The sequence below is a fragment of the Setaria italica genome, chromosome VII (assembly GCF_000263155.2).
Source record: "Setaria italica strain Yugu1 chromosome VII, Setaria_italica_v2.0, whole genome shotgun sequence".
NCBI lineage: Eukaryota > Viridiplantae > Streptophyta > Magnoliopsida > Poales > Poaceae > Setaria > Setaria italica.
The window spans coordinates 22,670,665-22,684,568 of record NC_028456.1 but is presented as its reverse complement, the minus strand read 5'-3'; the positions used below and the strand labels follow the sequence as shown (position 1 = coordinate 22,684,568).

The following is a 13,904-nucleotide window of genomic DNA, read 5'->3' as shown; positions in this document are numbered from 1 at the left end:
CTCTTGCACTCTATGGACTACTAAACCTAGAGGTCCTCGTATCATTGTTTATATCTTGCTCGGTCCGTCGGAAGAAAAACCCTTCATCTCTGCATCTATTAACAATACGAGACAAAAAAAAAAGTGATGTGCCCTAACGATTCCCCAACACAAATGGACCTTTCAACTTTTTTTAGAACTATTATATTCCCATAAATCTAGCAAATTAAAGGAGATGCCGTCCTGCGTTTCTCGAATTTTTATATGCCCATGCATCTAGCATATATACGATGCCGTGTCCATCGTCCATGTCCCTGTCATTGTAACTGTGCCCCATGGGCGTCTCCCACACACCATCGTCTAGGACTAGGATGTCAGCCGACCGATCCGAAACGTGCGTCTGATGCGGTGTAAAGATGAGCGCGCGTCGGTCATGCCGGGCGCGCGGCAAGCAAAAGTTCCTTCACTATCTTGCCCAGGACGACGTGTGTCTTAATGTTTTTCGGTTGGTTTGTGCAAAAATGGAGCTTTCGGACAGCTCTTGAGTTATTACGGGTTGAGAGCGAAATAGTAGGGACGGACAGGGCAGGCCGTGGTGGTGTTGTATGTAATTGTATACTCCATCCACCGTTCAAGGAAATGTCCTTGTAGCACTGCTGTCTACATCCACAAGGTGCGGTGTTGATGACGAAGATGCATGATGAGAGCGATGACGATGAATGAAGGCACCTGAGTGTTGAGGAAGATGAGCCGTGACAAATATTGATTATTGAAAGCAATCGCTCTGAGTGCACAAACTTTTCCCATCCTCTCCCCCGTGGAGGGGGATACTTTTCGTAGATCACGGCAAATAAGATATCTGTGTTCTGTGTTCGTGTTTCATGAATTTATTTAAGGAATTAGCTGCATTGTACTTTTAGGATAGGTGACGTGCCGCAACTTGCAAGTGGTGATTTCACCAATCTTAAATCCGTCCGTCCACATCTCTCGGAGGTGCTCATAGAGGGTACAGTTGCATACATGTATTCGTAGGGAGTGTTTGTGCGTGTACGTGAGTATCTGCGCGTCTGCAACTGTGTGATTGAAAAAAAAAACATTCATACGCCTGAGAAATATAGAGGGGAGGCTGCATTGGTGGATGGGAGGAGCCAGGCGCAAACCAACTGAAACTGGATTGGCAAATTCTGCCAACTGTAGCAAGCGTCGTCGGCAAAACATAGGACGAAGGTCGCCATCACAGGCAGCAGCAGCAGCAGCTAGCACAGACCGAGGGCCGACGATTAATTCAGAACCTTCATTGCGCCAGCCGCGTCCTGACAGCGCAAGAAGAGTGAAAAACATGAGGTGATGCTTCCGTCCCTTTGCTCCATTCACGCTGACATCTTTATCTGAGTGATCCAGCGAAATTTCCGGGACCAGCAGGGAGCGGCTCACTGGCTCGGTCGGATAAAATAGGATGCCGTCCGGGGTCCCTGTCCCAGTCCCAGTCCCTGTCCCCGCAGCCAAGTCTTCAACCTTCCGATCTTCATGGACATTTTACTATATATGGAGGTGCCAAAGGAGATCAACCTAGCCAATCACTTATAACAACGAAGCTTAGCTCTCTCGCGGCACTGCGACAGCGCACCAAACGGCCGCGAGCGTAGCTGCCGCCATGTCCGGTGCTCGTCTGCTGCTTGCAGTTGTCCTTGTAGCAGTCGCTTCCGGCGCCTACGCTGGCTATGATACAGCCGGCACGCCGCCGATCAGCAGGAGAAGCTTCCCTAAGGGATTCGTCTTCGGGACATCCTCATCGGCCTATCAGGTAGACAGAGAAGTTCACTGGTATTCGCCGTAATGGCCGGCAATGGTTTTCTTCTTTTGTCAGTAAATTTATGGGGTCATCTGAGTCCTGTCCCTGATCATCTGCGCCGTATTATGCCGGAGTTTACACGTTTCTAATTTCTCAGGAGTCAGGACGATGAACATTTCGCATAGATGACAAGTAGTAAAATCATAACCTGATAGAAGGATACGAGCTCGTTGTTGGAGTCCAAAATAAGTTCCTTCAGAACCTTAACATGTATGCAATTTGTGTGCCGGAAAAATGCATGCACCGACAGATGGTATGATGGGAGAAAATAAAGTTGAAATTTGCAGCTGTTACCAGGCAGATATTAGACCATATACCTGATCTGCCAATTAATTACTTCTCAATAATTATTGCATGTTTCTGTTTTGACCTGTTCTCTGGGCATTCTAATGCAGTATGAGGGTGGTGCGAAGGAGGGTGGCAAAGGACAAAGTATCTGGGACACCTTCACACACCAGCAACCAGGCATGCGCGCTTATGTTTCGTTACTTCTTTTTCTTTATACACGCAAAAGCCTTTCTTTTCATAAGCTAAAAAGAACGCATTTGAATTGAGTGACAAGAACCGATATGTAGTGAACTTTTTTTATCCTAATTCTTAAAAACTCTTTCTGATCTTGGCAGATAAAATCGCCGACAGAAGCACCGGGGATGTAGCAGTGGACTCCTACCATCTGTACAAGGTGCTAGGAATGTAGGGATTTGAATTGGATGTCTTACTTTTCCAAATGAATTATAAAGATATTTTCACAATTATTATCCAAGTTATTGTAGGTTCTTTATTGTATATTTTAATTTCGAGATATCTATCACAAGCATGGAAAAATCTCCCAAAATAAAACTAGCTTCATACTGATTCAGATTGGCACGCTAAAAATTGCAGGAAGATGTGCAGCTCATGGAGAACATGGGAATGGATGCGTATAGATTATCCATCTCATGGACAAGAATTCTTCCAAGTACATGACTAGCTTATCTGGATATTCTTATTCATTGTGTTTCCTAAGATAAAAAAAAAAGAGGCATGTCATAGTTGATAAGACTTTCACAACAACATTTCCGATGGAATGGCAGATGGTAGTCTGAGTGGTGGGATTAACAGAGAAGGTGTCAATTACTACAACAATTTGATCAATGAGCTCCTGGCTAAAGGTATGCATGTCTTGATATCTTTTCCAGTCATTGGCTGAAACTTCCCTGGGCCATCAGTTTCATTCTTTGCTTCGCCTGATAACCTTTGAGGTATAATCTTGTGCATTTGCAGGGGTGCAACCATATGTGACAATTTTTCACTGGGACTCGCCTCAGGTACTAGAAGATAAATATGGAGGATTTCTTAGCCCTAATATCGTGTAAGTCCAAGCTTAAGTTAGCCATGACAGCTACCAGGTTAATTGACAGACAGTAATTGTGTACGAAAAAAAGTTTAACTCTGTTTTACTTTTTTAAAAAAATAGCACGAGTGTGTGTGAAGTGGAAGTCCGGAACTACTCATTAAGAAAACACAATCCCCTCGTGCTGCATGCATTGCACATCGCTTCTTTTTTCTTTTTCTTTATTTGAAAAACAATTGCACTTCGCTTTCTCAGTTGGCAATTGACAGTCAAAAACTAACAGTTAAATTAGCCCCTCATAAGAAGAAAAACTCCTGTGGACTCGAATTCCCATCACCACTGTACTTATCCTTACTTGTATGCTTTTTAGTTTGCATCCATAATTAATGAAGATTAGTAACCAAAAAAACTAACTTACGGACATCGCAGAAATGACTTCAAGGATTACGCTGAAGTCTGTTTCAAGGAGTTTGGCGACCGAGTGAAGCACTGGATCACCTTCAACCAGCCCTTCACCTTCGCCTCAGGGGGCTACGCCACCGGCACAAAAGCGCCGGGCCGGTGTTCCCCATGGGAGGGAAAATGCAGCGCTGGGGACTCAGGAAGAGAGCCTTACATCGTGGGACACCATGAGCTGCTCGCACACGCAGAAACCGTTCGGTTATACAAAGAGAAATACCAGGTGTCTATAACATATATTCCGCCCAAGCCCATCCCACATGATGTTTCTGTTAGATGAAGTCCGTTTAGACCACAATGTGGTTTGGCTCTGACAAACGCTGCTCAAATGCAGGCTGCGCAAAAGGGAAAAATCGGGATAACCTTAGTCTCACACTGGTTTGTTCCCTTCTCCCGCTCCAAATCCAGCAAAGCTGCAGCAAAACGCGCCATAGACTTCATGTTTGGATGGTAAATTCTGTTACTCGTGCAATTTCATGGTTCAAGAAGTCTAGAAGATGGTGTAAAACTGTAAATCTTACTATAAATGTTCTTCCAGGTTTATGGACCCCCTCATTAGAGGTGACTACCCAGCAAGCATGAAAGGATTGGTCGGAAATCGCCTGCCCATGCTCACTAAAGAACAGTCCGAGTTGGTTAAGGGTTCATTCGACTTCATCGGACTCAACTACTACACTACAAACTACGCTGACCACCTTCCTCCATCAAATGGCCTTAACACCAGCTACAGCACTGATTCTCAAGCAAACACTACCGGTGAGTCGCGGAGCAATCTCTCTCTGTTCTTCGTTTTTTTTCATACTAGTGTTATTTGGTAAATGTTTATATTAATTTTAACCAGACATCAAGAGTACATTTTTTTTTATAACGACATCGAAAGTAATTTGTGGTGAAGTCCTGAAATACAGCGTGGCAAACCCTGGAACAAAATTGGCCATTACACTATTGTCATGTCTCAAAGCGTAGCCTCCAATGCATTAATTGTTTAATCTCTTTATATCATTTCTTCACTTGCCTTTGATATCTGATTTGAAATTCTATGTATTTCTAATTTCTATATATCACAATATATATATATACTAACATCCTCTGATTATATTAGGTGTTCGAAACGGTGTGCCTATAGGTCCCCGGGTAAGTTGCAAACACTGGTAACTGAGCACCTGCACACAAAAGTAATCACCAGTAATTTCACCAAAAACCTTTTTTATGCACAACGATTCATTTCCATGGATGACATGTACTAGGCCGCTTCATCATGGCTCTACATCTACCCAGAAGGAATCCGTGAGCTGCTGCTGTATATCAAGCAATACTACGGCAACCCGACCATCTACATCACTGAAAATGGTGCAGACTATATCATCCCATCCAGTAGACCTTGACATGATTTTGCAACCAAATAAGAGCCTCACAAAAAGAAAAGGAAACTAAACATCAATATTATTTTTCTGGAGCACTCCAGGCGTTGATGAAGCCAACAACAAGACTGTGACACTGCAGGAGTCGCTCAAGGATGACACCAGGGTGGATTTCTACCACAGGCACCTGCTTGCCCTGCTGAGAGCCATAAGGTCCGAGCACACTGTCTGATCATATCCACACACTCTCAACAGCACGCCGTCGCTGAGATTTGAGATGGCCGCAGCTCACCGTGTCTGCTCCATGTGTGTGTGTCTTCTTCGCAGGGAGGGTGCCAACGTGAAAGCATACTTCGCGTGGTCGCTGCTGGACAACTTCGAGTGGGGGAACGGCTTCACGGTTCGCTTCGGCCTCAACTTCGTGGACTACAGCGATGGGAACAAGCGGTACCCCAAGAAATCTGCGCACTGGTTCAAGGAGTTCCTCAGGAAATGAGCATCATGAACGACGCTGGGACAATGCTAAGGTCTCAGTTTGTACGATTGGATTGACAGTGCGTGTACCGTGAGAGACAAGGTGTTACAATAAAAGGATCGGCAAAAACAAAGACCATGGTACTAATTTTTTTTAAAAAAATAAACATCACGGTCAATTTACAATTTACGTCCCCGGATTTGTTGCTGCACTTGTTCAAACTTTTCAAAAGATTGTGGGGTGGGAAGTTCTTGGAGATCAGTGTGTGGGTACAGGGTGTGACACGACGACACAGTCAGCAGATGACGACGATGCGTTTGTTGTGGTGTAACGGTCAGGTGAACAGTTGAGAACGACCCCGACGTCGTTGGTTCTTTCACTGTCAGTGTCTTGTGCCAAACATAGGGCTTTCAGGCCGGGCCTGGGTGCCGTAGCGTTTTGAGCGGTGATGACCACAGCGCGCGAGATCGGGAATAGGATTCTCGATTCGATCTGTCTCCGTCCAAGACACGTGCAAACGCGTGTCAAGAACTCTTTCTAGAGCCCTGAATTTCCTTATGGACCATCAAATGCAGTTTTCATGAAGTAGTACCTCGCATCTACGAATCCACGTGAGTGTCTCCTATTTTTTCAATAAAGAAAACTTTAATCTATCAAGTGATACAATAATCGAATGAAGACGGCTTCGTCAAGCTGTAACATTATATTGCATGATCCAATCAGAAAATTACATACCAAGATTTTCAACCTAGAGACGATCAAACTCCAGACAAAGCCTTCAACAAGCCGCCAATTATGTCACCCATTCACTTCCCCAGTCATATCTGATTTCTGATATGCCTCCCCGTATTGCCCAACTGCAATTAGCCACAAGCTACCACCTTCTTAGGCATGCCACCTAGGCCCTAGCATAGACAATGTCGCCAAGAAGCCAACAAGCACACGCTCAAAATCCATTGGATATGATACTTGGATCCATCAAAAAATCAAAAAGGTAGGTTGTCAATCAACACAATACATTATAATATAAAACACTGGTCTCCAGACCGGCATGGCCCCTAACCAATGCTCAAGACTTCATTTCAGAACCATCGTCAAGCATGCCGTGATTCGTGAACACTGAAACAAAGAGCACACAGCCAGGAACATGCCAGTAGACACCCATGACTGTAACAAGATTAGATATGTAGCCTCGCATAACGTGGACATATATAGATCTGCATGTACTATTTGTCCTGAAATAAATTCGGAAAAAATATGAGCTCTACTCCTAACCCAAATGATGGGACCAAAACTTACTTGAAATCTTTTTCCTGACTCGGTTGCAAAACTTGCATGATACTATGGCAATCCGAATGTCTATACATCTCTCGCAATGGTGCAAATCTCGGCACCATCCTACACATTGATATTTCATAAAAGTAATAGCTCTACTCCTAACCCAAAGAACAGAACGAAAACTTACCTGAACATATGCATTTCCTTTTTCTGCATTTTAAGGCTTTGATGAAGCCAGCAACGAGAGGCTGACACTGCACGATCGGAAAGCCTATGGGCTCCAAAACCATGCCTATGGGCTGTGATGTCCACAGCCAGCCTGTCTGTGATGGATGATGATGATGCCCACGGCCTCTCTCGTTTCGGTCCAGTCAAGGATGATGGTCCGTGGGCCTGGCTTTCGGACTTTGCATAACAATGTCACATGGCAAATCTGTAAACAACAGCAAAAACCACTCGCTCCTATCTTGAAAAAAAAGGGAGCAAACACCGCTCTCTCTGTCACACAGCTATATACTCTAGTTACGGAACATAAGCACTAAGTTAATCCATTGAGGGTAACGAAGCGCGCTAAAGCTAGCCAATCCATGTTCCGTTAGTTCCAAAAGTCGTTTTAATTTTCTTCTAAATCAAACATATCAAATTGTGACAATTTTATAGGAAAAAAATATAAAATATACAATTTTAAGTAAAAACACTACGAAAATATATTTCATGGTTTTTATCTAGTGAAACTAGTTTGGTGTTGTCCATATTTATGTACTTTTGTATAAACTTAATCGGCTAATTTTTTTTGACTTATAGGACAAAACTAAAATGCCTTGTAGTTTGGAACATAGTGGTACTATAGTACTTATAGTTTCATTAGAAGAAATATGTGGTACTTAGTACCCGTAGGAACTAGTAGTGATGATGTGAAATGTGTTTGGTTGCATGCACCATGTGATGTACGTATGGATGATTTTGGATGGTGTGGTTCAACTAATTTATTTGTACTATATGATTCATATCAGTAGAAAAGTACATTAAGTGTGATAGCTTTATCCTATATAAGTTGGTACAATTCACCCAACCAAATAAAAAGGGTAGCTTGAACTATTTCATACATGAACCAAATAATACAATCAACCAAACATTAGATTTAATTAATCAAGTGTACTCCGAGTTTTGCATTATTGCAATCATATGTCATATGACTGAACTGACCAATAACGTGGTCACGGGCTCACGGGCGTCTTATTAGGAGGTTTCGGTAATTTCTTGTCCATCGTGGATGCTTTGGAATTTCGAGTATTCTGTTCCCTTGTGGGAAAAAGAAACATGATTCTGAAGTGTGAATTATTTTTCTTTAATTTAAAAACGAATGGATCAAAGATCAGTTGTTTGCAAATTGCAATATCTCTAATACATTTTGCAAGAGTTACAGTAGTTTCGGGTTGATGGCTCCGAGTAGCAGCGTTCCTTGGCCATGTTTTGGCAGTTTTGTGTTGGAGTTGGTAGACTCCTTTCCTCTCTAGTGGTAGCACATAAGCAAAGGTATGACTTGTACTTTTTCCCCCCAGATCCTTTGCTGTGAAAGCTACTTCTTTCCTTCAGGATCTTGTCTTGTACCCCTGTAGTCCTGTGTCCATGAGACATGCACTCCAGCTTGTCTTGGTTCTTCACTGTTCAAACTCGGAGCTAGCTGGTGCCACTACTGCCAGCGACACACTGGAAAGCTCCAGTGCACTCTGCTCATCCAGTTGTTCAAAAACTAGAAAGCACACTATATTTCTGGTATCACGAAAAAAAAAACAGAGATCGACAATGCAAGATCGCATTCTAGTCGGTATTTGGCAACACCTTTTCTTTTCTTTTCTTTAAGATGCCGTTTTGACAACACATTTTCGTTATTTCAAGGAATTTGGCTACATTCTGTTTGCTGGTGATCGGGAAGTTGCCAATTGCCATCTGACGTTGATGTGGTTGGAAGAACCGAAGAATTATGAAAATACCTCCGTCCATGTTGTCCATTTTTCTGACAATTTTCCCCTACTAGTGATCTTTTTAGTCCTAAACTTCATGTCTAATGCTAATACGTAACCTACTGTAATTCGCTACTAGCAGTCCAAAGCACTATCTTTTTTTTTCACTTTTGGATGAGGTCCAAAGATATTTTGAAGTTCAAATCTCCTTGCGTCTCTCCAGCCTCTACTGTCTGCTCTACCATTCCAAGGTGAAAAGGCAAAAAAGAATCCGAGCAGTGGCAAAGCTGTAAAATCGCCCAACGGCTCTGACCGCCTGCCCAACAGCACACAGCCTCCACCAGCTGTCGGTGACGTCAGCGTCCTAGCGCGGCGAGGGGACGGCCGCTCGGGCTCGGCGCCAAGGCGAGAAATCCCCGGGCCAATCCGCATGCACCGAGCCGCTCTCTCTGTCTCTCTGCATTCCGGGCCCACATACGGCGCCAGCCGCGACGGCGCGGCAGGGGGAGCCCGGCCGTGCGTGATCGGAGCGCCAGGTGTCGACGCGGCACGTGACCGTGGCACGGATGGGGGAGGGAGGAAAGCACCTGCCGCCGCGAGGCGATGCGCCTCCAGAGTCCAAGCCTTCCTGGTTTTCGTTGGAGCCCCCCACCAGACAGACGGGCGAAACTAACTCTGCGGCGCAGGGCAGGGCAGGGGCAGAGGGTTTTGGAGCAGAGAAAGCCTCCATTTTTTCCTCCTCCATCTCTTCGCTTTCCTCGCGCGTGTTAGCGGCCGCCCGCGTCCGCGAGCTCGGGTCTGGTCTGGCCGGATGGCTCGCGCGGCCATCGTCGCCGTGCTCGCCGTCGCCGTCCTCCTGGCCTGCTTGCCGCCCGCCGCCGCCTCCTCTTACCGGGCAGGTACGTCCGTGACGCCCACTCATCGCTTTCGTAGACCACGTTTCTTGGCTCTTTCGCCGCCCCGAAACCCTGACGCTTTCCCCCTCTCCCTCGCCGGCGGTGCAGCAGCGGCATTGCGGCGGCTCGAGACGGCGGCGCCCATGGACACGGCGCAGGGCATGCGGGAGAAGGCGGACGTGGCCAAGGTAAAGAAGCGCGCCGTGCTGCGGCCTGGGATCAAGAAAAGGCGGTTCTTTTTCTGATGGTTTCTTTCTCCGCTGGGGGTTCTCTCCGGCGCGCAGGTTGCGGCGGAGGACGTGAGCACAACGGGGTTCGGCGCGGAGTCCGAGAGGGAGGTGCCGACGGGACCAGACCCCATCCACCACCACGGCCGGGGGCCAAGGAGGCAGTCGCCGTGATCGCGCGCGCGGCGGCGGAGGAGGAGGAGGATCCTCGCGTCCTGGGAGTTGTGATCTTGATCGGTCGTCAGGCGTGGACCGGATTCCACGACGATTGTGTTCTTTCTTTCTTGTTCAATTGAATCTGTGATGCCCTTTTGGTTCCTAATTCCATCGTTGTAGTAGGGGGAGACAGCATCAGACATTACCTATCATCCAAACTTTGTTTCTGCATACCAAATTAGGGAAAGAGAATATAATTCATAATAAGTGTGTACACCATGTATGAATTGTTCTTCTTTCCCTTATAATATTGTCAGTTTGTTTTGTTGCTGGTTCATTCTTTGACATTCTGTTTGGGATCTCTGGTTGTTTTGATCTATAAATTGGCAGCTTGTTTTCAAACATCTTTGGCGTTGAAACTTGATGGTTAAAGTTCAGATTGGGGGGTAGGAATCCAGAACTTCTGTGCCTTTTCCCCGTTCCAGGAAGAAAGCAACTTTGTTCAGTTCTGTGCTTGGGCAGGGAAAGAGTGCATGCCCACTTGTCTAGAATGCATGTGTAGGGCCTCTGTGCAGCTTGGCTCCAAGCTAAAAAGGAGATCATTTTTCATTTTCTTTGGATTGTTCTAGCCTGATTCGCTAGCATTTTTGCAGTTGCAGCATTATCAGTTGTTCTTTGCCCCAGCAACGGATTAATATGTTACTAAAATCTAGTACAACGTTTTTCTGAGTTATATTAAAATGAGTCTTATGTACCCAGAAGTGTAAAGGTTGCATTTTCACGTTATCAAATTGAATCCAGTCAGTGAGCGTATCAGATGGTGCTTCATATATATGCTTTCTCTATAAACAGAGGTGTCTGCATGATGTTTTCAAGGCTTTCAGATTTCCAATAGCCAGAAGTTGTGGGCAGCTATGGATTTTGGTTTGTATGCTCAAGAATCAAGCATAAAAAATAAACATGATGACTTGGACTTGTTAGCTAAGCATGGCATGATGCTAGCTTACTTTCCTTCTGTTGCATGATTAACCACTGGCATTGCTTATTTGCTTGAAATTCGGCAGGGCTGAATTGTTTGTGGCGTGGGCAGGATTTGAATAGTGCTTTGTTATGTCACTTTCTGATGAAACTTTGGGAGAATGTGTTACACAAACTGTTGAAAGTGAATGCTCGCTTCTTTCTTTTAGGAACTCAAGGAACCGCCATGAGATCCATGGATGCTTGCTGAATGCTGACCGCACAATTTACCATTGCACCGGCAAGAGCGCTGTGCGCGTTGCAAAAGATTCATGATACGTTAAGAAATAGATTAAATATAAAGACTTCGTGATGTGTCTTGCAGATCGTATTATACTAAAATTATTGTACGAGAAAAAAATATAAATTAAGTTGCTTGAAATGAGAAAATTGAAAAGTAGATTTACCCCGTTTTTCAAGAAAGAAAGAAAGTAGATTTAGGAAAAGGAGCACCAGACTCTTTTTTTTTTTTGGAGAGGAACCAGACTCTTAAGTGTGAGCCATAAGCCCACAATCAATCAAGAAATATGGCCGATAGGCCCAACATCCCGGCCCATCAGGCTCCACTCGACGACTAGGGTTTACCACCTCTCAATTCCCCACGCCGCCGCGAGATATAAAAGCCGAGCCCTAACCCCCACCCCCGCTTCTCTTCCACCTCCGCCTCCACTCCCTGCCGCCGCCGCCGCCGCCGCCCCGCTGCCGCCGCGCCGCGAGACGATCCAATGGCGCCGTCGTCTAAGCTGTCGATGGGCATCAAGAAGGCCTCGCGGTCGCACGCGTACCACCGCCGTGGGCTGTGGGCAATCAAGGCCAAGCATGGCGGCGCCTTCCCCAAGGCCGAGAAGCCCGCCGCGGTCGCCGAGCCCAAGTTCTACCCCGCCGACGACGTGAAACCGCGCAAGCCCAGCACCCGCAAGCCGAAGCCTACCAAGCTCAGGTTCCCCGCGACAGCATCATCGTCTCTTCGGGTCGAATTGCTTGCTGTGAGCTGCGAGTACTGACGGTTTCTGATGCGTGCAGGTCGTCCATTACTCCGGGCACCGTGCTCATCCTGCTCGCCGGGAGGTTCATGGGGAAGAGAGTCGTGTTCCTCAAGCAGCTCAAATCTGGCATGCTCCTTGTTACTGGTGAGCCTACGTTGCTAATCAGACACAGTTTAGTTGGACTTTCTGTTTATTGCTTCGTGATGTTTGGTGTCCAATGCTCAAAGTTTAGTGTTTGTTGAATATGTGATGAATTAAAGAATGAATGCGGAGTGTTACAAATGCATTATTTGTAGGGAATGGCTATGTTGACTGCTTCATGTAAGCATTTACCTGCCTTTATTCCGTGGTGGAATGTGCTAGATTGAGGGTCGATTATTGCTGTTGTACTGAAGCGAACATGCTTCATCTTACTATTGACTTGTTTGCTGAATGATATGAAAATCTGCATTGCATATGACGGAAACCACATGTATTACTTGCTTAAAATTGAGGTCACTAGCATATTGCAGTTCCATGCTTATATTTGCCTGTGAGTGTAAAATTAGTTGTTGCAGTGACACTGATTTTATGGACTAATGTTATTTAGCAATGGAAGATCTCAACTGAGTCTGGCAATTTTGTTGCATTGTTACCTGGACCAAGGGTAGTTGAAATGGTTTGCTAGTGTCTCACTTTCTGTTCTCCATCTGCAATACTTTTTTTCTTTTATTCTTTTAGTTATCTTGACATGTTACCTGCAAATAAATAAAGGATAATGTTGTCATGTTTCCAACATCCAGTGATAAATACTTGCTGGATGATCATGGTGCATTTCAATGAAGTACTTTTACCAAGAATATGTACAGTTGTTTTGCTTTAAGAGATATATTATACTGGTTTTCAGACCATAGGCTAGCTTTGACACCTACAATTTCAGTGTGCATTTGCGAAGCAAATACCTGTTTAACATGAATATCCCTGAGACTTGGATGATAGGGAAGGTATTAAAACTTTGATTTCTCTTTGTCACTGTTGCTGAGGTCATTTGGTCATGCACAGTTTACAGCTCTACTGATGTATATTTATCATTAGTTGTTATATGGTGGAGTAGGATCAGTATGTTGCATTTGTTTGTGGCATGCTAGTACCAGCTAACAGGGTATCATCAAATGCGAATGGATTGTTATATACTATTAGTTTTCTAGACTGTTTTGCATGTTTTTGTCAGTGTTTTTTTTATCTCTTGTGTATTAACTAATATTTAATATTCCGTCTTTCAGGACCTTTCAAGATCAACGGTGTCCCAATCCGCCGTGTGAACCAGACCTACGTCATTGCAACCTCCACAAAGGTTGATATCTCGGGTGTTAACGTGGAGAAGTTTGATGACGCGTACTTTGCCAGGGACAAGAAGCAGAAGGCAAAGAAGACCGAGGGTGAACTTTTCGAGACAGAGAAGGAGGTGTGTTTCTATGCGGTCTGAAGCTTGTTTTCCTTTCTTATGCAACCTTGCATTGCGTTACTGAAGGGATCTATCTGTATCTTTCAGGCGACCAAGGACCTGCCGCAGTTCAAGAAGGACGACCAGAAGACCGTGGATGCTGAGCTGATCAAAGCTATTGAGGCTGTTCCGGATCTGAAAACCTACCTTGGTGCACGGTTCTCTCTCAGGGATGGCGACAAGCCCCATGAGATGGTTTTCTAGATTAGTTGGTGCTAGGTGCGAAGCTCAATAGTCACTTTGCCTGGTCTACCTGAGTGTGCTCCTGAATTTTGTATCTGACTGGTGAACCTTTGGTTTCCATTTGAATCACTGTCAAATCTTTAATGAAGTCATATATTTTGCTGGTTAATTTAGCGATCTTTTGCACGACACTACTATACATGTAAGCTATTTGCAAAGTCCTGTCCTGGCATTTGTGCATTCTTCCGTGGCTTT

The 13,904-nt window shown here is 45.1% G+C and overlaps 3 protein-coding genes across 3 annotated transcripts; all 3 read left to right on the top strand.

Moving 5' to 3' along the window:
- The first annotated feature begins 1,519 nt into the window (after positions 1 to 1,519).
- On the top strand, positions 1,520 to 5,648 carry LOC101777376 (beta-glucosidase 12). Its single transcript, XM_004975882.3, has 13 exons — positions 1,520 to 1,783; positions 2,227 to 2,296; positions 2,455 to 2,513; positions 2,714 to 2,789; positions 2,905 to 2,982; positions 3,095 to 3,182; positions 3,594 to 3,846; positions 3,958 to 4,073; positions 4,162 to 4,379; positions 4,726 to 4,757; positions 4,871 to 4,973; positions 5,089 to 5,197; positions 5,312 to 5,648. Exons 1-13 carry the CDS (start codon positions 1,634 to 1,636, stop codon positions 5,478 to 5,480), a joined length of 1,521 nt encoding a protein of 506 aa, XP_004975939.1. The 5' UTR covers positions 1,520 to 1,633; the 3' UTR covers positions 5,481 to 5,648.
- A 3,752-nt stretch (positions 5,649 to 9,400) lies between these two features.
- LOC111257805 lies at positions 9,401 to 10,355 on the top strand. Its single transcript, XM_022827891.1, has 3 exons — positions 9,401 to 9,600; positions 9,706 to 9,785; positions 9,882 to 10,355. Exons 1-3 carry the CDS (start codon positions 9,513 to 9,515, stop codon positions 9,996 to 9,998), a joined length of 285 nt encoding a protein of 94 aa, XP_022683626.1. The 5' UTR covers positions 9,401 to 9,512; the 3' UTR covers positions 9,999 to 10,355.
- Positions 10,356 to 11,638: 1,283 nt separating this feature from the next.
- On the top strand, positions 11,639 to 13,871 carry LOC101776968 (60S ribosomal protein L6-3). The gene is made up of 4 exons (XM_004975881.2): positions 11,639 to 11,937; positions 12,021 to 12,127; positions 13,246 to 13,427; positions 13,515 to 13,871. Exons 1-4 carry the CDS (start codon positions 11,723 to 11,725, stop codon positions 13,668 to 13,670), a joined length of 660 nt encoding a protein of 219 aa, XP_004975938.1. The 5' UTR covers positions 11,639 to 11,722; the 3' UTR covers positions 13,671 to 13,871.
- Positions 13,872 to 13,904: the final 33 nt, after the last annotated feature.